Below are 26,677 nucleotides of genomic sequence, written 5' to 3'. Positions count from 1 at the left end.
TGATTCCATGGGCTGCAGCCCACCAGGCTCCTCTGTCCATGGAATTCTCCAGGCAAGAATACTAGAGTAGGAAAAAAAAAAGAATACTAGAGTAGGTTGCCATTTCCTTCTCCAGGGGATCTTCCTGATGCAGAGATCAAACCAGTGCCTCTTGGACTGGCAGGCAGATTCTTTACCACTGAGCCACCAAGGAATCCCATAGAAAACTATGAAAAATTTTTTAAAAAGCCCATAGAAAACTATGAAAATAATGGTTAATATGTACTTTCTTCTTACAAATCTGATTTTATTACTGCTTCCTGAAGGGGACCCTGCTATCTTTTAGTTATTAGACTACATTCTCATACACACATGGGTACATTGAATGCATTGTTAAATTATAGAAATGGTTAAAAGCACAAGTAATACTGTCAATTTTTTTTTCCATGGCCAGGCTGTATTTTGTGCTTATTTGCAGTTCTAATCAGTGTCTCTGCATCAAGACATAAAATCCTGTTTCAGATGTGACTCATCATACAGTATGTGTAGATGCTAAGTATCAGTTGCCTAAAAAGTAAATACAGAGACACTGGATGAGGTTTTCCAAAGGACAGATATTCAAAGCTTACTATAGTTGAAATTACTATAGTATTACTTACTATGACCCTCCTATACTTTACCTTTAGTACAATGCTATGGTTTTGAATGGTAAAACGGTAATGACAACAATTGCAAAGGAGGGCACTCAGCAGTTTCATCATTTGAACTGGTTCTGAGAAGTAGTATGGAGAAATACCTTGTTGTCAATGTATAGCACCAAGTCGCGGATTCATGATGTGTGGCAAAACCAATACAATATTGTAAAGTAATTAACCTCCAATTAAAATAAATAAATTTATACTAAAAAAAAGTAGACAGCCCTGTTTTGCTAGTAGCATATCCTAATGACCTTGGGGAGGTCACAATTACTGAAGGATATCTCAGATTTCTAATAATTTGGACTATTCTTTTTTATCAGAATACTTTTCACAGCTGAATAGCTAGAAATAATCTATTTACCTCAATGGCAACAAAGAAGTAATGCAACTGACAAATAGAAAGATGGAAAGAAAAAGACCACATTATTTAGTTTAAAAGAGTAATAATATTGTTTAAAGAAATTAGGGTTCGTAAAAGCAGGTTTACCTCACTGGTTTCTTTGGTGTAAATATCAGACTGAAGACCAATGTTATCTGCTCTTTATTGGCATTATAAGATTTTTTGATCAAATATATAGCCACGCAGGATTCCAAACTAGCCTCTTCATCTTCAGATTCAAATTCAATGCCATATTCAAATTCACGTTTCATAGGTATATCTAAGAAAATCAAGATTTAAATGCATTTTAATTCAACTAAATACATATAGATTGAAAATCAAAATAAAAAAAGAGAAAATCAGTTATATGTCAGCACTAATCATGCACAGGTATTTAGAGTGAGGGAGAGGGTATATGTTATTTAGCTTTGTGTTCATAATACCTAGTGTGTTACCAGGTATATAATAGTATTCAGTATGCTCTTAAGAGTTAAATAAATGAATGGATATAATAAAATAAATTCACCCACTATCCTTAATCCCACCCTCCTTAAATTTCAGACTAATAAAATAAGAAATAGACAAGTAGAAACTAAAAATTAACATTTACCATAACATTTACTATAAACACAATATGATATGCTGTATATATTAAAAGCTTATAGACATGATTTATAAAGAAAGTCACATTTAATAATTACTCAGTAAATCTTATTAATGTAAAATAATGGACTGACCCATAACCTTACAAGATCATTTTTCTTTTTTTCATGTGTAAAAATAAATCTCAGACCTTCTGAATTGCTAGTTTTCATCCTGTTGACCAAATTGGCAATTGTTCCTATTGATAACCATTCTTTGTTGTAGCAAAATCAATATGTCTACATTTAATATATTGATTTGTTCTGGGGATGGGATATGGAAATGTTCCATTGGAAGCCATACTCTATATTGAGAAGCAGCATTTAAGAGTTTTAGAGTGTTTAATGGGAGATGAAATTTCATTGCATTCAAATAACATATTTTTCAAAGCAAATACTATTGAGATCTGCATCTGTTTCTGCTTAATTATTGAAGTCTTTACGGGAATGGTTGTGTCAGAATCAAGATAGGAAATGAGAAGCTAAATTTAGTTTCAGAAGCATTGAACCCCCTGTGGGGAATCTGTTACTATAGATGTCATAATTCCAATCCTAAGAAGATCCATTGGTACAAAACACAGACCTGATTATCTGCAAGGGGACAGGGGTCATGCAAGTAGGAACAATATTAGTACTTTTTATACTTTATATATTTCCCTTCTTTAACTAGAATATAGTGATATGAACACATAAGAAAGAAAAACAGAATCAGGTGGTACAAAATCCTAACAAACTGACATTCTGCATTGTGTCTTCAAGCTAACAAAGTAGAGTCTCTGCATTTTATTTGAAAAGTCATATTATCAAGTTAAAAGCATACCTTTTGCAATGTTCCCAACTTGGAGGGGATCTGTATAGTACTTTTATGTGTATTGGGTTGATCAGAGCTAAGTCAGTGAGACCAGTGTAAATTAGTTATCATCTGATTGTTGTATAAAATTAATTACTCATGACAAATATAGCTCGTGACTTTGAGAGAACAAATGCACACTTCTAAAAACATTTAAATAAATGTAGTTTATCTTAATATAGATTACAATTTCAGGTTATAAGTCCATAGTCCTTAGGACTACTGTAATAAATTTTTTGACACAGGAGGAAAATTCTGTTCTTTCTTTGTTTTAAACACAAACTCTTAAAAAGACATTTGAACTCACAAAATTAAGGGTCAGGATAAATATATATTTGATTTCAATTGTGTTTTAATAGGTATTGAAATATTTACTAACCTCTTTTTTTCTATCTTATATAATGGTTATCACATGCTTGTTTAGAAGCACTTCCCATTTTCAATGGTTTCCCATTCTGTGAAAGTTTTCAGGAACTGCTCACTAAGAGCTGTAGATTTTGCCCCAGTTAAACTTCCTAGCTATGGAAAAATTCATAACTATGAGGCAGATAATTTTGTTTACTTATCAAATATCTAAACATACTTTAAAAACATTTTTCTTATCATCTATATTTATATTTCTTTTTTCATTTGGTCAATAATAACTGAAAACTTTCCTTGAAATGACAAGTAAGGTTCTTGTCCCCATGGAACTTATAACTGGGAGGAAAGAATTGCCAATAAACTACCAGTGATACTGCGTTTTCAATGATGACTGTGAGAACAGCTACTATGGAGAAGCAGAAGAGGCTATGAGAGCTCAGGTCCTGGGAACTTGACTGCCAAGGTCCTGAGGAGGAGACCAATATACCAAAGTTAAAAATAAAGTTGATAAGGGCCTCCTGCATGTAGACAAAGAAATGCCTCTTAGGCATCAGAGCAGCATGAGGGAATTTTCCACAGCCTCTTTGGGAAAGAACTTAAGCAGGTGGAGCAAAAGGGAGTGGGATGAAATTTCCAAGAGATGAAATGGGCATAATGGGCAAGACTATGCAGGCTATGGTGATGATTTGGGACTTCTAAGAATAGTAAGAACCTATGGAATGTTTTAAATATTGAAATGATGTGCTTGTTTAGTGGTAAAGTGAGCGAAAGGGGGTTCGTAGAGAAGGTAATGATGTTTCTGCAGTAGTTCAGGCCAGGTGGTGACCTGCACAAGGGTGAGAGGAAGATGGAGATTAAGCTCAAGCAATGTCCTGTGAATGAAGTGGGAACCATGGGAGCAGTCCTGACTGGTAACCAAAATCATGAGCTTCTCATTTTAGTACCATATTCATACCCTTAACATACATGCAAAATATTTAATCAAACATATTTCAGACAATTATAGAGTATGCTATATCTATATATATCTATCTACTTATCATCTACTGTCTAATAAACAATAATGGTAATAATCACTTGGGTATGGCAAATGGTCATTATATTGAATAAGAAGGGTATGCTTCCATCCTTGTGTAATTATGCAACCTAATGCTTGTATCATCATGCCAATAAATCATGCAATGGCACCTATGGTCAAGGGTGCCAGAAATGTGGATGAATTTTCTCAGGACAATAATTGATTTTTATTCCATGTGGAAGAATATTAGTAATTTTAAAAGACCCTTGACAAAACATAAATATTCAAAAAGTACTGAATTGTAACCAATTTATTTGGAAAATATATTGTGAAACTGTGTATTTTATATCATTTTAATCTGTAAGAAATACACTTCATAGCAAACCCAACCAAAATGTCTCAATGAGAAGTGAATATCAAAGTATAATGAACACTGTTATTCATATTCTTTCATAAATTTCTATAGTTGTCTCTTCATTAATAATAGGCATCTACATTTGCTTGACAGGGTGTAATAATCATAGAAGGAAGGAATGGAGTACTGAACACAAATTTGAAAGGGGATAATGACAAGAAGGTATTCAAAGAAAATAGAGGATATTGGATAAACCACCTAAAGCTATTTTCTTTGAACAGATAATGAAGAATGTGCCATCTGCACACTCTTATTATTTTCACAAAATTGTGTGTCTTTTTGAAGGGTTATTTAATTTACATGTTTTACTTCACTTTCATAAGGTCATTTAATAGATTAACTTAAAATAATTGCATATTCTTTTGCTACAACTGCAAGTACAGTAAACTACAGAACAAAAATTAAAGGAAGAAAGTGGCAACATAGCTAATGCTTGTCTTGCACATTTCATTTTAAACAAGAATCCAGAAATAAAAGATAAAGGAACTTTTTGTAACATAAATATTTTATCCAGCCATTTAGCAATTTAGCACCAAATTTCAGAATCTATTTAAGATTAGGTACCATATTTTTATACTTTCTGATATAATATTATTTCATGTATTAATGAGAAAACCCAGCAAATGACATTGAAAGAATCATGTTTCCATCTCAAACTGTCATTTGTCAGTGACCGAAGATGGGTCTTCTAGTACATCACTGTCACAAAATGCCCAACCAGAGCTTTAAATGATAATAATGGTAATATCTAACACTTATGAGACACTTACTGAGAACCAGGCACTTTTAAGAATTCTATGCATTTACACTTAATCTTTAAAAAAAAATCCTATGAAATAGATACTATCTCCATACTACAGTTGAAGAAACAGAGTTTATAGAGAAGTAAAATAATTTTGTCAAGGCCATATAGAAATTAAATAGAAGAACCCAAGTTCTCTGAGTAAAGATGTCACAGCTGAGGATACCAGGCCCGGCAAATGGCACAACTGCTGAGAAGATGCCATCAGCAGCAGCTTCTGGAAAGTATGCAGGCCATTATCTGTGCAAAGGAGTGTTCTGGCCCTCAGGGTAGAGGCCTGGGTCACTCAAATACTGAGATTCTGGTCAGAAGAAGAGGAGCCAACAACAGAGATGGAAAAGGGATAACCAGCGAGATATAAGCTCAAATTTGACCACTGGATTAGGCATACTGGATAGGGCTGACAATCTTGTCAAGGGTACTCTCATTAGAGTAGTTAGGACAGAAGACTTAATGGAGTGAGTTGAGCAGAGAAAGCAAAATGAAGAGAAGCAGAGGGAAGGATCAAATCTAGAGGCCAATGTGGGGTCATGGGAGGGCCAATGACAGGCTTCTCTGGAGCTGGTTGTGATTACAGACCAAATCCAACATAGGCATCATCATGTAAACAACATGCAACAAGATGACTGGCCTTTGGGTAAAATGAGACCAGTGTGACAAACAAATCAGCAAATCAGGCAGGAAAAAGACAGTAGATTAATCAAAGAAAGACAGCCTCAAGCTACAGTACACCTGGGATATAAAAGGAAGTGGCATGAATTTGTTATGCAATTAAATGGCAAAACTACTCTCATAGAAAAAGTCCCACAGAGAGAAAGTCACTGAACTTATCTCCAGAGAGGCATAGAGAAGGCAGAGACCAGAATTACTTAGGAAGAATAAATACAGTTATGGGGGAAATACTGCCCACAGGGTATAATTTGTAGTCTTATAGAAGTCACATTTCAAAATACTGTCTAAAAATAAAAGCAGTGTAATATCCCAGTAGGGCAACACCAATTGATTTAAGTAGTACAGGTGCATAAATCTAACATGTTGGATAGACAATTTCTTGAATTCCTTGACAACAGTCTGTGCTTTGTTAATTTTGGCGTCTCTGGGACTCAGCATAATACCTGGCAACAAAGATTTTCCTGAGATTGTTGTTGAATAAAAAAGATATGAAAGTGATCAATCTTTATTAACTCAATGGTGTTTGTGAGGAGTCAGGGTAGAAAGAGAATAGAGAGGTCCTAGTGTTTTCATTTAAATGAGGTTTGATGGTTTTATTGGACTCTCAGGGAAATAAGATGGTGATAAGTAAGAGAAAACAATAGGAAGGCAGTGGTGGGGATCCTTATTTCCTATTGATCTTGTTTACATAGAGAGGCTTTTTCATTTGCTAGAAGGGAAAGGTATAGGAGGGAAAAATATCTCAGCATCAATCTGTCTCCTTCATCATATTCTGCCCTCTGAGAGAAAACAACGTATCTGATCAGTGAATTTGGGTGAAGAAGTGAAGCCTGAGCAGACCTTTCTCTTTCTTTTCTGATACCATCAATCAGCATGCACACTTTCTCTTCCTTCTTTGTGTGTCAATTGTTTATTCCCGTACAACTGGCTAGTTTGGGGTAAATGCACTCGATTGTGGTGGAAGGTATTGACAAGCCCAAATGAATCCATAGTACCAAGTCATTTTCCAGTTCACCTTTATAATAAAGGTACCTTTTGATCTCCATCTGCCTTATTTCTACATCTACTTTTCAGATAACTAGAAATTTGGATGAAGGAATATAGGTTGTTAATTAATGATCACACCTAAAATCCCATCACAGCTTAAGCCACATAGTAAAATGCTTCAATTTCCACCTTATAATAAGGGATTTAAGAGACTATAAAAAGTACGAAATGGCATGAACAACATGACTTTTGGATTCTACTTAATGTGTTGAGTAAACTATAATCAAATGACACACATAGGTGAAAACAGCTGGTTTGCCTTTATATAAAGGCTAAAATAGTATTCAGCCTTGTGACCAGCCCCATACCTTCATAAATAAATAGGTGAGAAGGGAACAGCAAGCAGGGGGACTTTCAGAGACTTCATACAAGTTGGTTACATCTTTGGAATTGGGCAGTAAAAGGAATCCAGCAATTACCAGATGCTTTTAAGGAACTCAGACCAGAGCAAGGTCAACTGATTTATCAAATATTCAGAGAAAAGACATTAAGACATTAATATTTTTAATGTTTAAAAACATTAAAATTGAGTGTCTGTGCTTAGTTGCTCAGTCATGTCTGACTCTTTGCGACCCCAGGCACTGTAGCTCGCCAGGCTCCTTTAGCCATGGGATTCTCCAGGCAAGAATACTGGAGTAGGTTGCCATTTCCTCCTCCAGGGGATCTTCCCAACCCAGGGATCAAACCCAGGTCTCCCACATTGCAGGAGAACTCTTCACCGTCTGAGTCACCAGGGAAGTCACTGAAGAAACCTACTTCTGTATAGCAAGACATGCTTCAGAACAGAAACAGATGTTAAAAAATTAAAATGCCTTTTGCAAGGAAAAAAAAAAAGACGATCTCCTTGAGTTTGGTGGTATTGAGCAGAGGAAAAGCTACTAGAAAATGATGGGAACAGGTAAGACTGCAAACCTTCCAAATAGTTATTTTCAATAGTAAGCATTATTTTTCATCATGAAAAGTAATGAAGTAGTGAAATATGAGCCATATCAAAAGGTGTATTTTCAAGAGCTATTTAAAAGAGAGACTCTTTTCCTTATATGCCTTTCGAATCTCTCAGAATGATGTTGGCAGCCTCCTTATAGACCATTCTTATCTAGCAGGGAGTGGATTTTTCTTCAGGTAATAAGATCTAATCAATTTCTATTATCAGAATTATATATATATATATATATATATTTAGCTTGCAACCTGACAAGAGTACAATTTAAGCAATTTAAGTAGCAAGAACATATTAAAATGAGTCCTGAATGTAAGCATTTCTTTACCTTCCTTACTTCATGTCATAGAAGCATCAACATTTTGCCTTCAACAGGATAGATTTCAAATAAAAATCAAGCTTGAAGACTAAACTATTAAAATTCACTGAAGCATAACAGGATGTCACACAAAACAATGGTTTCACTTCAGAAACTGGACATTCACTGGGGAACACTTATTATAGGTTGCCTGCATGTTAAAATTGTTTTCTATTTTAGTAAGAAAGTACTCACATTTATTTATCACTGGAAATTGGAAACTGTATTACACATTTGGATTCTGTGGTTAATCTACACTAATATTCTTATCCCAACAATCAGAACTTTTTTTTTATATTGGCTACTGGTTGAAGAAAAGAAAGCCAATAGAATTTCATTTACTTAACAATCACTTTTTGTACATTTGTCCAATGCTACTACATGATTCACTAAAGCAAAATCTGTACCCAACTCATAATAATTTTTGGAGATAAATGGAAATGGTTCACATCAGTCTGATTTCATTATTAATACATAGTTCTTTGAAATAGAGATTAACTATACAGGTGTTATAGTGGAAAATTCCCCTGTCCTCATACAAATTTATTTCACTTTTTATAAATTTAAGCAGGCTGTGATTATGTTAGCATTTTTCAACTAAAAAATGAAAATTCAACCAAGGAGAAAAAAGTAGTAAATTAATATAATTAAAAATTAAATATCTCATTGTGCAACCTAGTGACAGTATTACTATCTCTCACTCTCATATAATTCACACTATCAATAACTGTCCAGTAAACCAAAAACAAGTTAATCTGAACTAATTTTTTTGAATCTTTTGAACTACACTGGGTACATATAACATAGACACTCATTTCATAATTCCATCTCCAGCTTTTAAAATAGTGACTGAGAAATTTTATAATGAGAGTGTGGGGGGAAGATGATTCTGATATTTTTACAATCCATTTAAGAAATATTTATCATTTCTAGAGCCTTGTCTACATTTACACTTAGAATGCCTATTTGCAAATAACAGAACCCCCGTTTGAATAATCTTTTTCAGAAGATACCAAGTGTTTCATGAAGTAAAGGAAGAGTTAAGCATGACAGAGTCATGTGTTTATCGATGAGCAGACAGAGAAAGGAGACCTACAAAGAGAAGAGAAAACAGGCCTGCAGAGAAAAGTAGAGAAATAAATACTCCCTAGCACTACATATTACAGCTTCAGCAAATGAAGGTAAATAGACTTTCTGCATTTGACTACAGAAGATTTGGGGGAGCCTAATCTCCCTTATATGCCCACTCTGGCCAGGAGGACAGCATATGACTGAACTATGATAAGAACTTGTGGCAAGCTTGGGAAGTAGTTTCCATAAAAAAGCAGTGGAAGTTGGCAGGCTGGGCAGAGCAGACTGTCTCATAGATGCTGACCATGCTGGTAAAGTAGATGGTAAATGTAGACAAGTGGCAGGTGATCCCACTCAGGTTAATTACAAGTTAATGTCCTAGAGAAATGAGACTGGAATGACAGTAGGGGACAAATGGTGAATATAATTCTGGATTATTTCATATAGATTGAATAACATTTCAGGTAGATAAAAAACAAGGAAAACAACAGAGTAGAAAAGACTAGAGATCTCTTCATGAAAAGTAGACATACCAAGGGAATATTTCATGCAAAGATGGGCTCAATAAAGGACAGAAATGGTAGGGACGTAACAGAAGCAGAAGATATTAAGAAGAGGTGGCAAGAATACACGGAAGAATTGTACAAAAAAGATCTTCATGACCAAGATAATCACAATGGGGTGATCATTCACCTAGAGCCAGACATCCTGGAATATGAAGTCAAGTGGGTCTTAGAAAGCATCACTACGAACAAAGATAGTGGAGGTGATGGAATTCCAGGTGAGCTATTTCAAATCCTGGAAGACGATGCTGTGAAAGTGCTGCACGCAATATGCCAGCAAATTGGGAAAACTCAGCAGTGGCCACAGGACTGGAAAAGGTCAGTTTTCATTCCAATCCAAAAGAAAGGCAATGCCGAAGAATGCTTAAACTACCGCACAATTGCATTCAATTCACACGCTAGTAAAGTAATGCTCAAAATTCTCCAAGCCAGGCTTCAGCAATACGTGAACCGTGAACTTCCAGGTGTTCAAGCTGGTTTTAGAAAAGGCAGAGGAACCAGAGATCAAATTGACAACATCCACTGGATCATCGAAAAAGTGAGAGAGTTCCAGAAAAACATCTATTTCTGCTTTATTGACTATGCCAAAGCCTTTGACTCTGTGGATCACAATAAACTGGAAAATTCTGAAAGAGATGGGAATACAGACCACCTGACCTGCCTCTTGAGAAACCTATATGCAGGTCAGGAAGCAACAGTTAGAACTGGACATGGAACAACACACTGGTTCCAAATAGGAAAAGGAGTATGTCAAGGCTGTATATTGTCACCCTGCTTATTTACCTTCTATGCAGAGTACATCATGAGAAACGCTGGACTGGAAGAAGCACAAGCTGGAATCAAGATTGCCGGGAGAAATATCGATAACCTCAGATATGCAGATGACACCACTCTTATGGCAGAAAGTGAAGAGGAACTAAAAAGCCTCTTGATGAAAGTGAAAGAGGAGAGTGAAAAAGTTAGCTTAAAGCTCAACATTCAGAAAACTAAGATCATGGCATCTGGTCCCATCACTTCATGGCAAATAGGTAGGGAAAAAATGGAAACAGTGACAAATTTTATTTTCTTGGGCTCCAAAATCACTGCAGATGGTGATTGCGGCCATGAAATAAAAAGACACTCCTTGGAAGAAAAGTTATGACCAACCTAGATAGCATATTAAAAAGCAGAGACATTACTTTGTCAACTAAGGTCCGTCTAGTCAAGGCTATGGTTTTTCCAGTGGTCATGTATGGATGTGAGAGTTGGACTGTGAAGAAAGCTGAGTGCCAAAGAACTGATGCTTTTCAACTGTTGTGTTGGAGAAGATTCTAGAGAGTCCCTTGGACTGCAAGGAGATCCAACCAGTCCATCCTAAAGGAGACCATTCCTGGGTGTTCATTGGAAGGAATGATGCTAAAGCTGAAACTCCAGTACTTTGGCCTTCTCATGCGAAGAGCTGACTCATTGGAAAATACCCTGATGCTGGGAGGGATTAGGGGCAGGAGGAGAAGGGGATAACAGATGATGAGATGGCTGGGTAGCGTCCCTGACTCGATGGACATGAGTTTGAGTGAACTCTGGGAGTCGGTGATGGACAGAGAGGCCTGGCGTGCTGAGATTCATTGGGTCACAAAGAGTTGGACACAACTGAGTGACTGAACTGAACTGAACCGAGATAAAAATGATCAGATACCATTCATATGAAATATGTTTTATGGCTGAAAAATGGATGAATAGTGTTAATTTTTTATATTGCAAAGTAATGTTTTATTCAGCAAGCAGTGGGTAACCACAGGGTAGGAAGTATAACAGAAGAGGATATGATAATAAAGGGAACGTGGAAACAACTTTTTGTATACTGATTGACCACTTCATACTGCGCATTTTACCTTAAGTTAGGGAAACTCTCAGAAAGCTTTGCCCTTATAAAAGTTTTTGATTTCCTCAGGGCTTTAAAGAAAAAGCAATTAGGTTAGGCCTGAACTCAATATGAACTGCTCAGAACCTATGATTTCATATCTAGGTTTTAAATCTAAATTATTATTATTTTTTAGAAAGCTTTAAAACATAGTCGAGCTTGGATTCATGTATCATCCCTTCCTCTGCTGTACTGTAAGAACCTGGACAAGTCATTAAACTTCTTTTACTGAGATTTCCTCACTTGTAAAAAATATAGAGATACTATGTGTTTCATAGGGTTTCTTTGATGTTAAGTTCTACAATAATGTAATGAATACAAAACATAAAACAGCATAGTTCTTAGAAGATTAAATGCTCAACTGGCATGGACAGCAATAAGGTTCTAATATGGGTTTGGGGCATGGTAGGAGGTAGAGACAGAATGACAATACTTGATATCACATAGATGGCAGAGGGAACTGGAGAAAGGGAAATGGTACTCAGGCCCCAGCAACAGGGCCAGTGTGGGTCCAGTTAAATTTGAATCCTCATCTCTTTAGGGGATTTGAGATGTTGAGCAGAGATCTAACTGGAATGCTATCCTAAAGAGTGGGGATACCAGTCTGATGGTAGGAGAGGGATGGGATCTAGGTAAATTTCCAGGCCCAGAAAAACACTCCATGTGTAATAGGTTCTCATTAAGTATTTTGGATGGAAAGATGATAGATTTTATCAGTTCACAGGAAATAAAATATGGCATAAATTGCTAATTGTCTTCCCAATATTTACTTTCTCCCTTTTTGCTTTTCTTTGTTCTAGAATGTCTCCCAGTTTAATCTGGGAGTCTGTCAAGAGACATTTCCCAGTCTCAAGGACATCTATGTGTGCCTGTATATAACTGAGACCTCACCGATGGGATACAAGTAGAAATGACATATGCATCTTCAGGTCATGGTTTTAAAAGGAACCAGCTTGTTATTTACTGAGGATGTGACTATAGAATCGATGATGCAGATGAGGACAACTTGGTGGATGGTGGAGCAACAAGAAAAAAGGACCTGAAAGTGAAAGTCGCTCAGTCGTGTCCGACTCTTTGCAACCCCATGGACTCCAGAATACTGGAGTGGGTAGCCTTTCCCTTCTCCAAGGGATCTTCCCAACCCAGGGATTGAACCCAGGTCTCCCACATTGCAGGCAGATTGCTTACCAGCTGAGCCACAAGGGAAGCCCCCAAAGGACCTGAATGCCTGGTAATCACAGGGGGCAGAGGCACTGCACTCCCTAAACCACACCCAAGTCCACGCTTACATGTGAAAGAAAAAGATGCCTGCCTTGTTTGTCACTATTAATTGGTCTTGGTTAAAATAGCTGGTTACAGTCCTAACAAGCTTCCATCACTCAAGTATGGTTGGAGGTATGAGAGGGTATATTTCAAATTTATTATATTCTAACACCATATGACTAACCTAGATAGCATCTTAAAAGGCAGAGACTCTAATTTGCCAACAAAGGTCTGTCTAGTCAAGGCTATGGTTTTTCCTGTGGTCATGTATGGATGTGAGAGTTGGACTGGGAAGAAAGCTGAGTGCTGAAGAATTGATGCTTTTGAACTGTGGTGTTGGAGAAGACTCTTGAGAGTCCCTTGGATTGCAAGGAGATCCAACCAGTCCATCCTAAAGGAGACCAGTCCTGGGTGTTAATTGGAAGGACTGATGCTGAGGCTGAAACTCCAGTACTTTGGCCACCTCATGTGGAGAGTTGACTCATTGGAAAAGACCCTGATTCTGGGAGGGATTGGGGACAGGAGGAAAAGGGGATGACAGAGGATGAGATGGCTGGATGGCATCACTGACTCAATGGACATGGTTTACGTAAACTCCAGGAGTTGGTGATGGACAGGGAGGCCTGGCATGCTGTGATTCATGGGGTCGCAAACAGTTGGACACAACTGAGCGACTGAACTGAACTGAACTGAACACCATCTGAGTGGGACTAAGTTGAGCTGAGGGACTGCTATTCATATTCATCAGAAATGTCTTTAATCATTTAAAATGAGAACTTATTACTTAGTAGAAATAGTTATTATAAAAAAGTAAAAGTTATTTTACTATTGTATATCCTCTCTATACGCTTGTATACTCTCCCTTTTGTTATACCTCATTTACATTCTCTCATCATTGAAATAATTAGACACAGAGATGATAGTAGTGAGATCAAAGTAAAAAACGATAGACCAAAATAAGAAAACTAGAGAAGAAATTTTGATTCTGCAAGGCATTTCATACTTAATTTTGTGGTTACTTTCCTTTATAAATAATACATAAAGATTTCTCCCCTTCATACTAATAAAATGATTGTTAAGGGAATTTCCCTTTCAATGTGAATAGGAACTTTCTACTTTATTTCATGTGGAAGATGGCCGAAAACCAAAGTTTGTATCATTGAGAGTTGATTTTGCCAGACCATCATATAACTTTTTGAAATGTCTTGTTTAAGATGCCAAATGTCAGAGGGATTATTATAAAAAATATATATTTGGGCATTGCATCTAATTTATGCCAATTTTTCTATCTCTTTAAATAAGAAATATTTTATTCAAGGTCATTCTTTCAAATTTAAAGCTACAGCCATGGCTTTAATCACATTCCATAAATCAGAAAAAGAGAATAAAGTAAAAAACTAAAGTTGAAGAAATGAAAATTACAGTTACTACATTTTTTTCTTTCCTCACTGATGACATAACCTGAATCTATTCTTATAAATCCATTAATAACCATAACTACTGTCATTTGCAGAAAACTACTATGTAAAGAGGACAAAAATAACACTCATTGGACACTAACTGTAAATGAGAAATAAATGGGCATCGATTTTCATGTAACTGAGTAATCAGCAATCTGAAATTTAAGGAAATTGAGTTTTTATTTATTATAATTTTTTATCCCCATGACTGTGTTCTCTTACCTCCTATATCTTCATAATACGCATATGATTTTCTTTTTGGAATCACTGTAAAGTCTGACAGGTCTAAGATAGGATTTTCTCCCCAAAAATCTCCATCCAGTGTGACTTCCACCTCCTCTTCTAGCCTCTTTCTGGCCTGACATTTTATGACAACTACAGGAGAGAAATACTTTCAGTTAATTTGATTAATGGGCTATTTGATTGTTCTTGAGATAGAAAAAAATGAATTATGCTATGAAAAATAGAAGTCCCTTTGGGAGACTTTGGCATGTCATTGCATCTGGTATTAACACACATATCCTCATTCAGTATCTATATACACTGACATTTTGGAAGCAACATGAATATTAAATATTATGTAAAAACAGCATGACAAGAGATAAATCTAGAAGATACACAGCAAAGTACAGATTACATTAAGATGCAGAAATGTGATTCAGGGACTAGATTTTTCATCTATTTGTAAGCTTATTATGGTAAATACCAAACTTTACTTAAATAAAAATACTACAGCAAATACTTTCAAATAATTTTTAAGTCCTATAATATTTATTTTATAATACTTTTAGAATATGTCTTATTATCTCCTAAATTAAAAATATTAATTTAATTAATATTTAACTAAAAATAATAGTACATGCACCTTGAAATATACTTAAATTATTTAAGTAAAATATTTTAATTTCCATGTGTGAATTGCTTTTAAATTTACAAAATACACTATTCAGCAGTTAAAAATAAAACTGTAATTATTTATTTTAAAATAATATTAACCATTATTATATATTAATTTAATTTATAGCATTAAACATTAAATTAATGTAACTTTATATATTTCTCTCTATATATTAAACTCCAACATTTTCTTATATAAATTTCAGATGTGTTATTGAGTCTTGTGAGTAACCAAAATATTATATCTATATATAGCTAATAATTTTATAAAGGAATGTTACTATGCTGGCACTATCTCTATAATATTATGAGGCCATGTATACTAGAGTCCATATTTCTCTAAAATATATCAAATGTTATATTTTATCAGTTCAGATGCACACAGGACAAAATGAATATGAGATAAAAAAGTGAATCATAATATTAAAAAACCTTTTGAAATATATTACTCTATGCTTTTATGGCATCACTAATAACATATTTTAAAATAATTTTATTAGAATATAGTGCTTTACAATGTTGTACTAGCTCCTGCTATACAGTAAAAAAAGATAATATGTTCATCGGAACTGCAAAACTGGATAATGTCAGCAGATTTATGTGTTTTTGCAATATGTACCACACCTACAGTAAATAAATAATTAAAATAAATTTTATTTTAGTTCTTAAATTTACAGGTTGATACTGAACATTTTGGACTTAGAATTAATTATGTGAAATGTACAACGGGGTACAAAGTTAGATGTAAATTAAGTGGGTTGAAATGGCTGAAGAAAATGTACAAGCTTTTCTGGTTATAATTAGCTTCAGTTTTAGAGCATTAAATCGGAAATTAGTGTGATCAAAGTTACAATTAGTATCATGTCACTGGTCTTGTCCTATAAGTCCTTAGGTAATTAGTGCCCTAGCAGAACCAGCATTACTAAATCACAATGGATTCACATTCCATTGTCTTTACACTGATAGGGAGTGCAGCCCTTTTCCAATTATCTACCTCAATGGACAGGAGCAGATTAGAATGCACAAAGATAAAAGGTGGCTCACAGTGCAACAAAAGTACCCTGGGCTTGAGAATAACCTGGGTTATAGATAAACATAGAAAAAAAGAAAAGAAACAACAAACATTGATGGTGATACAGTTGAGCAGGGAAAGCAATGGGTTATTTCCGATGTGTTCTTAGGAATGAAGAATGGATTGTACAGAGAGTAAATAATATTTATTCATAAAATCTTACCCATTTGTTTCTCAAGGGCATTTGTAGAGAAAAAGAATTACTAGAATAGGTTTTAGACTTTTGGTAAAATGATTTAATAACTACTATACAATCTGCTCAGAACACAGATGTTCACTTGGTTGTGCTAATATAACACAGGCTATTTACAGAACTCACATTTACTTGAAAAAAAAAAATTACCAAGAGAAGTGACTTGATAGAAAATGTCTATGTTTTGGAAGTATATTTAACCTCTATTGAAGACAACGGTGCAAGAAATTTATGTTTTTATTTTCTCATAGGCTTTATTTTAGACTTCTAAAAATCTGCCCTAAATCTTTAATCTGGGGGGAAAAAAACCAGTATCTGGAGTAGACACGAGCAATACTGCTGTCTAGGCTGTATTACATCACTGATCGGAAGACTATTATAAATTTTAAACTGCTCAGCACTATGGAAAGTATACAAACAACTATGTCCTAGATGGAAATAAAAAAATATTTTGACATGTTTGTGAACCATTCTGAAGATAATTTAGTGTATGTGAAATATTTATGTGTTGATAGTTTTTTTTAGCACAAGAATAAAAATACTTCAAGTAAAACAAATGACATTTATTGTCAAAGGAATTGTTAGGTATGTGGATTTTCACTCCACTTAAAATTAAACTCCATAAGGAAATATATAATCTTGTTCTTCCTTTATAACCAGTGTATCTGGGGAAATGCTGTTATTCACAAGCAAAACTTGCTATTTTCTCTTCTAAGTGGGGTGACATAATTTATGCCAGTAAAGACAAGTCCTTTTTCACTAGCAAAGACTGGTATTGGAAGGAGAAGGAAAATTCAAAATTTCAAGACTTCTTACAGCTTATTTCTGTTGTTTAAGGTGGAGATTGAAAACAGATATCCCTTTGCTGTGCAATTCAGTGATTCTTACTTATGAAGAACTATGCCTAGAGCCTGGTAAGAGGTTGGGATACTAAATTTCACCCTATGGTTATCTAAGAGGAATTGTGCTGGTTATCTAAGAGGAATTCTTACACTGACCCTGGGAAGAAAATGGGAACGTCAAAGTATGCAGAAGAAGTGAAGAGTGTTAAGGAAAGAGAACATACAGGAACTTGAGATAAGTCTGGAGTATGTGGAGGAAAAAAGGTGTCATTGAGAAAAAGGCATTTTAAGAGTAGAGATTTGATATTGCATATGTGGTGGCAAAGCAAACCTCCCTGACACCTCAGTAGTATATTCTGACTAGTTTTTGGAGAACAAAATCAAAGATTTGTATTAGGAAAACTAACAGAGGAATCATCGTCCCCATGAGTTACACAGAAGCCAGAATATGGTGATTAAATGTAATCCCAGAAGCCCAGTACCTAGGAATCTTACAAATCTAGTACAGGGCTCAGAGTACATCAAAGACTGTTAAATAAAGGGGTCTGAAGTTGATGTTATTTCAATCTTAGCTGATTGGTAGGTTTCACCAACAGTAAGAACAACAGGAAATGGTATAGTTTTGTGAAAAGATCATTGAACTTACTGTTAAGAGACTAGATTCAGTCCTTGCGTTCCCATCAACAGAGCTGGGTGACTTTAAACCTACTTTCTCTGAACCTGGATTTTCTTGCTTGTACAAAGAAGAGATGTGATTAGAGGGTCTCTAAGATCCCTTAAAATCCTAGTGTTCTCTGTCTGTAAGATATACTTACTTTGTGGGCTTTCAGGAGGTGATGTCTGTGGGAGTCCAATAATAGGGTATATCCAGCGTATTTCTAAGATTTCTTCACTGTCTAGTCCCAAACCCCTGATTAGAAATTAAATTATTAAGAGTGAATAAAAGCATAAACACTTTCAGTATTAGTATAAAATAACACATTTTTAGTGACCTAATGATACTTTAAACAAAGCTTATAAATTTAAACTTCGGTGGAGAGAAACTAAGTATGAAATAAAAACCATTTTCTGCAAATGCTGATTTTTATAAACATTTCAAACCAAACCTTGGGAAATCATCACAAAGAAAACTGTAGTACAATCATTGCCAGATCCAAGTTACAACTGAAGAACTCTTTTCCCTACATTCAAAGGTTGGTATAGCAGCTGGCCCTCCATATCTGTGGGTTCTGAATCCACAGATTCAACCAACCATGAACTGAAAGTATTACATTAAAAAAAAAACAGAAAAGAAAGAAATTCTGGAAAGTTAAAAAAAAAAACAAACTTCTTTTTACATAGCATTTACATTGTATTAGGCATTATAATAACACAGAGGTGATTTAAGGGCTTCCCAAGTGGTGTTAGTGGTAAAGAATCCGCCTGCCCATTTAGGAGATGCAGGAGACACAGCTCCATCCCTGGGTCTGGAAAATCCCCTGGAGGAGGAAATGGCAACCCACTCCAGGATCCTTGCCTGGGAAATCCCATGGATGGAGTAGCCTGGCAGGCTACAGCCCATAGGGTCACAAAAGAGACACGACTGAGCACAATACAACAGCAGAGGTGATTTAAAGTATATGGGAGGATGTGTATAGGTTATATGCAAATTCTATGCCATTTTATGTAATGGACTTGAGCAGCAATGGATTTTGGTATCCATGGGGCTCTTGGAATCCATCCCCCAAGGATACTGAAGGACGACTGTATTGGTATTAATATTTACTGATGTGACTAAACTGTGATTAAAAAGAGGTAATACAGTTTCCATGGGTTATACTCTAAATTGGATAGGAAAAGCACAAAACAAAAAATGCCATTAAGTATGGGACTTCAGAAAGTAATGGGGAAGGTACTTTTGGAGGCTACCAGTTAAAACAAAAGGGGCATTTGTAAAATTATTCAAAGTCCATCAGACACCACCAGGAGGACAGCGATACTAGAAAATGACTTTGATTGTTGTTGAAAATAGATTTTTCTTATTAAAGATGGGGCATAAGACACAACAGGCAGGACCAGCTTCACCAGCATATGACTTGTTCAACAGCACAAGAACTCCACACTTGGAATTGCTCATGTTTATTTAATGTCTTAAAATTCTTAATACTTTTTGAACAACGGCCTCCTCATTTTCATTTTACTCAGATCATGTCTGCAGTCTTGACTGCAGGAGTGGTGAAATCCTGGCAGAATGGACATTAATGAGCCTATAGGAAAGAAGGTTTTGAATGTGAAGAAGAAATATGTACACATAAGACAAAGTAAGAATTTCCTTTGAATTAAGGCTTCTAGACCATTGTTTAATTAAATTATAAAAGAAGAGAAAACATTTAAATTTTGCGTCAGTACTGGAGTCTGCTTACATTTCAGCTAAGCAGAGAGGGGACAAGTAACATGCACTCTGGCAATGACACAGCACACCTAGTCGTGGCAATATTTCATCAGGATGTCATATACCTGGCACGGTGCCATCACTTGGTGTACATCAGCATAAATCCTATACTTTGCCCAGACAGGCTGATCCAGGTTGTTCTGTAGATATAGACTCAAAAAGGAGGCTTTGTATCTGACTGTATCTGACTGTGATTCATTGATACAATACTTAAGATTGACTTGCTCCTCACTCAGAACTTCAAATCAGCAATGATATATACAATCCCCCTATAACAAATATATTTTCCTCCTCTAACCATATACAATTCAATACTTCAGAGAGCATAACCTCATGAACTTTACATTGCATAACATATAAAAGAAACTGGATCAATCAATGCCAGTCAAAATGAAATCATATTCCTTCAATGTCCTATTTAAATGTTACCTTTTCACCTCTGGGTGCAATTCCATAAAATTGTCAACAAACCATTTTTTTCCACTGGCCTTCCTCATTTGAATAAGGACCATTGTTTTTTGTAATCTCATAACCTGGGGCATAAATAACACCTGCATATCCAGAGTCCCTTTAGGAGGCAATGCAATTCCTGTTTAAAAAAAAAAAAAAAGTTCTAATGTGGTAAACATTTTAGAATATAATTTTAACAACGAAAGTAACCTTTCCTTACTTATTATCTAAATTTTTCAAAATCACTCCTGAACAAAAAAATATGATAAATTATAAGTGTACTTTACTGGCTTCACTAAATTTCCTCAAATGTCATCAATTTAAAAAAAAAAAAAAACACATTTTATCCTGAAGCAAGAAGGTTCTCCTGAAGAGGACAGAAGAACTGAAGAACTGTTGATAGTTTTAGCTTAAGTTTCCCAGAGCGATAAAAGAACCATAAAACCTATGAGCCTTTACAGTCTTACTGTATTTTACATAAGATATAGTACAGCAATTCTGACCTTTCAATTTTTGTGTGTATTTTTTTTTCCTAGACCATAATAGTTCTACATTTCTGCCTGGAGCCCCAAAATGGCTACCAGTAAACTGTTTATTTCTCTAACTGATCCATGAAGGAAGCTAAAGCTTATTCATGAAAGAAAGGGGCATCCACCTCAGGTTGTAAAAATCAGAAGACAGAAAAACTGACAACATTTTCTACATTATAATGAATTTAAAAAAATTAGCCTTTGCTTTGTATAAGTGCTACCTGCAAAAAAACATTGTTAGACATGGAGTTTGCTAAGCCCCAACTAGAGAGATGCTGATTTGTTCAGTCTGAGCTGAGGTCGCAAAGCTGCATATTTAAGTAGCAGCTCAAGAGATCTATAAACAGATGGTCATGAGACTTAGAAAAAACCCCTTTATCAATGGACTAGTATTGAGAGGTTAGAAGACTAGTGAGTTTCTGGCCATTTATAACACTGAAGGTTTCCAAATGATTGGTGTCTTCTTTCATTTTGAAGAGTAACACTATTTACAAGAAAATGAGGGATTAATGACTATATATTTTTTAATTCTTTGTTTTAGATTGAAGATATTCAAGGCCATTTTGTGAATATTCTACTAAACTATAAAGAATATCAAAAAAGCAAATAGAAAATGGCCCCTCTACAAAATATTTCAACTCAAAATTCTTATAAATTAAAAATTTTTATTCCTTCAGGAAATAAAAATTTTCTAAGGTGTATAATCACACTTAACAATAACCAATAATCAGTATGATTATTAATTAGTATTTACTCACTGTTGACTATATGTCAGGCTCTGTGCTAAGTATTTTTCACATGACATCTCATTTCATTCTCCAAAATCACCATCAGTTGAGTTCAATCGCTCAGTCGTGTCCGACTCTTTGAGACCCCATGAATCGTAGCATGCCAGGCCTCCCTGTCCATCACCAACTCCCAGAGTTCACTCAGACTCACGTCCCTCGAGTCCGTGATGCCATCCAGCCATCTCATCCTCTGTCGTCCCCTTCTCCTCCTGCCCCCAATCCTTCCCAGAATCAGAGTCTTTTCTAATGAGTCAACTCTTCGCATGAGGTGGCCAAAGTACTGGAGTTTCAGCTTTAGCATCATTCCTTCTAAAGAAATCCCAGGGGTGACCTCCTTCAGAATGGACTGGTTGGATCTCCTTGCAGTCCAAGGGACTCTCAAGAGTCTTCTCCAACACCACAGTTCAAAAGCATCAACTCTTCGGCACTCAGCCTTCTTCACAGTCTAACTCAGACATTACTTTGCAGACTAAGGTCCGTCTAGTCAAGGCTATGGTTTTTCCTGTGGTCATGTATGGATATGAGAGTTGGACTGTGAAGAAAGCTGAGCGCCGAAGAATTGATGCTTTTGAACTGTGGTGTTGGAGAAGACTCTTGAGAGTCCCTTGGACTGCAAGGAGATCCAACCAGTCCATTCTGAAGGAGGTCAGCCCTGGGATTTCTTTGGAAGTTCAGTTCAGTTCAGTTCAGTTGCTCAGTCATGTCCGACTCTTTGCTAAAGCTGAAACTCCAGTACTTTGGCCACCTCATGTGAAGAGTTGACTCATTGGAAAAGACTCATGCTGGGAGGGATTGGGGGCAGGAGGAGAAGGGGACGATCGAGGATGAGATGGGTGGATGGCATCACGGACTCGATGGACATGAGTCTGAGTGAACTCTGGGAGATGGTGATGGACAGGGAGGCCTGACGTGCTGCGATTCATGGGATCACAAAGAGTCAGACACAACTGAGGGACTGAACTGAACTGAACTGAATTTCATGGCTGCAATCACCATCTGCAGTGATTTTGAAGCCCCCCAAAATAAATTCTGACACAGTGTCTTATGTTTCTCATTGAAGATGGACATATTGAGACAATTTGGTTAAACAACTTGCCCAAAGTTCCAATGAAAGACCGTGGTGTTTACTAATATATATGAGAAATTTCTATCTTCAACTCTGTCTTTATAAGTTCTGTATTTTCAATGAATCATTGCATTCAAATAAATAAAAACAGCAAGAGCCAGAATAGGCTAGGATAAAAAGCTGGAATATGATAAAAACAGCAAAGCTGAGTCAAATAAACCATACATGAGTCTCAGGAAAAGTTTCAAAATGATCTTTCACTCTTACAAAAGAATATTACCCACCAGAAATAAACCAGAAATAAATAAAAATAAACTCAGACATTCAGATAGTGTAAGGAGTTAAAACAAAGATACAAAGGATACTTGGTTGCTAACATCATGCTTTCTTATAATATTTGAAATAAAAGATAATCCTATAACAAGCCCATTTAATTAAAAATCTAGTAGGCTATTTGTGGCTGCAACTTTCCACCAGTCTACAAGTAGAACACCAGTCTACAAGAAGAACTAATACCAGTCCATAATTATAGTAAAACCAATACCAGTCTACAAGTAGAATCACAGTTCCTTATTGAATTAACCATATATTTCTTTATTATTACATGTTTGAATAGTAAGAATTACTATCATGTTAATAAACTTCCAAGAAATGACTGAAACTCAGCATTGATAAGAACTTTGGGAATTTATCAGATTCATTCCATGTCTCATAAATAATTTTTATTTCCTTGGTTTTCCCATTGTCTTTTGCAATACTTTGAGCAGAGACAGGAAAGCCGTCCACATTTCTATCTTATAAAGAATCTGACTCATGTTTACTTCTAAGATCTATATGTTTTCATCCTTATAGTTATTCAATCCATTTGTAATTTATCCATGTGGAAGGGATGAAGAATGCATTCAAGGTTGTTGATTTTCTACATGAGACTAGTTATCCAAATATTGGATACTATTGCTTATACATGGAATCCAGAAAAACGACATGGATGAACTTGCTTGCAAAGCAGAAATAAAAACACAAATGTAGAGAACAAACTTATGAATATCAAGGAGAACAGGGTTGGGGTAAATTGGAAATTGGGAGTGACTTATATACAATAATATGTATAAGATAGATAACTAAGGAGAACTGACTGTATAGTACAGGGAATTCTACTCAATGTTCTGTGGTGACCTAAATAGAAAAGAAATCTTAAAAAGAGGGGATATATGTATATGTAAAGTTGATTCACTTTGCTGTACACCCAAAACTAACACAACATTGTAAAGCCACTATATCCCAATAAAAACTAAAACAAAAAGTTCAGTGATTGGAAATGCCACCTTCATGGCCTTTTCATATATATTTCAGTCTTTTTCTGCAGTCCCTAGATTTCTCATCATGTGTAAGTACCATGTTGTTTTAATTATAGATGCTTTATTTTCTGCTAGGACTGTCTCCTCCTTCAGCTCATTAAAACAAAACATTTTTTTTTTCTCCAAATTTCAAAGGAATACTTAACTCCAAGAAGGGGATGGCCTGGCAAGCAGTACTTTTAATGGGATCATCCTACATTAACACTTTAGGGATAATAGCCATTTTTGTCCATTCATGATCAATTCAAGATCAATGATAGGGCCTTTATTTTTTCATTTGAGCATTATATTAGGTGCTTATAGGTTCTTGGAATAGGTTTTCAGCCAGTCTTAGTTTTCAGTATTGCTAGAAGCTCATTTAAATATCTACACATGTGTTTAGCAGGAAGCTGGGAGAAACCACATCAGTTGTTTCTATCATCTGACTGGGAAATCTAGTTAGTATGATGATTACTACATTCATTAGATTACATAAGCTAATCAAATGTATTCTGCACTCAAAACATTTTCTAAGCTGATCTTTTGGTGTTTTACTTTATTTCCATACAGTAACTACACAAACTAACTACAGATGTATTTACCTTTTTCTATTACAGTTACCATTCTAGAGGTTCAAAACCCTAATAATCATTTTGGAGAAAATATGCATATTTTATTACACATAAGTGATTTTATGCACTTTATGAGAGAGGTATATATTATTTACAGAATTTTTGAAACCCTGATAATATATTATGCTTAGCATCTGAGAAATATTGAAAAGAGTGGCATTCATTGTATTATCACTATTACTGTTTTGCTTTTGAAATCTGCTATGGCCTAGTTGCGATTAGCATTCAAATTTTATTCAGTGTATTTTAATTCCACTATTTTGACTGCTCTTTAGATTAAAGGTAATAGAAATATTTATGCACTGATCTCCAATTTGAAATATAGAAGCTGTATAATGCTTTAATGGCTATGAGGTTTCCTGCCTTCTTAGAAGAAAATCTTCTCAAGAGTTTAAAGTGAACATAATCCTCATTTTAGTAATGAAAGTATTTCATCTTGGGAGATTAATTTTTAATCACTTTAGTGGTATTACACTATTACTCTCTACAACATACTTTCTAATATTTAGCATGGAATTAGAAATAGCCCATGTCAGGAAATCAGAGACACTTAAACATGTTGTTGTTTAGTCGCTAAAGTTGTGTCTGACCCCATGGACTGTATGTAGCCTGCCAGGCTCCTCTGTCCAGGGGATTTCCCAGGCAAGAATACTGAGGGGGTTGACATTTCCTTCTCCACGGAATCTTCATGACCCAGGGATTGAACCTGGGTCTCCTACACTGGCAGGCAGGTTCTTGACCATTGAGCTACCAAGGAAGTCTATATTTAAACATACTAGCATCCTAAATGATAATTATTACTTTTGTTATAGTGGTTTATTTAATTTATTTATTTATGCTAACTGCTAAGTCACTTCAGTCGTGTCCGACTCTGTGCAACCCCATACATGGCAGCCCACCAGGCTCCCCCGTCCCTGGGATTCTCCAGGCAAGAACACTGGAGTGGGTTGCCATTTCCTTCTCCAATGCATGCAAATAAAAAGTCAAAGTGAAGTCGCTCAGTCGTGTCTGACCCTCAGCGACCCCTTGGACTGCAGCCTACCAGGCTCCTCCATCCATGGGATTTTCCAGGCAAGAGTACTGGAGTGGGGTGCCATTGCCTTCTCCGTTTATTTATTTATACTTCTGTCAAATGTCTATTTTTTTTTAAACTGAAGTACAGTTGATTTACAATTTCATGTTAATTTCAAGTATACAGCAAAGTGATTCAATTATATGTATAAATGTGTATCTATCTATCTATCTATGGGGCTTACCAGGTAGAGCTAGTGGTAAAGAATCTGCCTGCCAATGCAGGTGATGTAAGAGATGCAGGTTCCATCCCCAGGCTGTGAAGATCCCCTGGAAGAGGGCATGGCAACCCATTCCAGTATCCTTGCCTAGAGAATCCTATGGACAGAGGAGCCTGGCGGGCTATAGTCATAGGGTCACAAAGAGTCAGACATGACTGAGGTGACTTAGCACACACATATATATCTACATTCTTTTTTTAAAAATTCTATTCCATTAGTTTATTATAAGATATTGTATAGAGCCCCCTGTGCTATACAGAAGGATCTTGTTGTTTATTTTATATATGGCAATGTGTGTTTGTTAATTCTATACTCCTAATTTATCCCTTCTGGAGAAGGGAATGGCAACCACTTCAGTATTCTTGCCTTGAGAACCCCATGAACAGTATGAAAAGGCAAAAAGACAGGATGGGCAGGGACATCTGGCGTGCTGCAGTCCCTGGGGTTGCAGAGAGTCGGACATGACTGAGTGACTTAACTAAGATGAATTTATCCCTTCCCCATCTTCCACTTTCATCTTCCACATCAAGGAAGATGTCACCTTGCTTATTTAACTTGTTTTCAGAGTACATCATGTGAAATGCCAAGCTGGATGAAGCACAAGCTGGAATCAAGATTGCCCGGAGAAATATCAATAACCTCAGATATGCAGATGACACTATCCTTATGGCAGAAAGTGAACAGGAACCGAAGAGCTTCTTGATGAAAGTGAAAGAGAAGACTGAAAA

The 26,677-nt window shown here is 35.8% G+C and overlaps 1 protein-coding gene across 1 annotated transcript in view; it reads right to left on the bottom strand.

Annotated features, from left to right (window-relative positions):
• Nucleotides 1-26,677, bottom strand: part of CFAP47 (cilia and flagella associated protein 47) — a 507,991-nt gene that overhangs the window by 40,044 nt on the left and 441,270 nt on the right. Inside the window, exons 58-61 of the mRNA XM_042241764.2 lie at nt 20,284-20,443; nt 18,239-18,333; nt 14,642-14,794; nt 1,165-1,336 (exon numbers count right to left, since the gene is read on the bottom strand). Coding sequence (XP_042097698.1) covers nt 1,165-1,336; nt 14,642-14,794; nt 18,239-18,333; nt 20,284-20,443 — 580 coding nt within the window. The remainder of the gene's footprint in view (nt 1-1,164; nt 1,337-14,641; nt 14,795-18,238; nt 18,334-20,283; nt 20,444-26,677) is intronic.

This window comes from Ovis aries, chromosome X, assembly GCF_016772045.2.
Source record: "Ovis aries strain OAR_USU_Benz2616 breed Rambouillet chromosome X, ARS-UI_Ramb_v3.0, whole genome shotgun sequence".
NCBI classification, from domain to species: Eukaryota; Metazoa; Chordata; class Mammalia; order Artiodactyla; family Bovidae; genus Ovis; species Ovis aries.
This window is presented reverse-complemented; position numbering and strand designations above follow the sequence as displayed.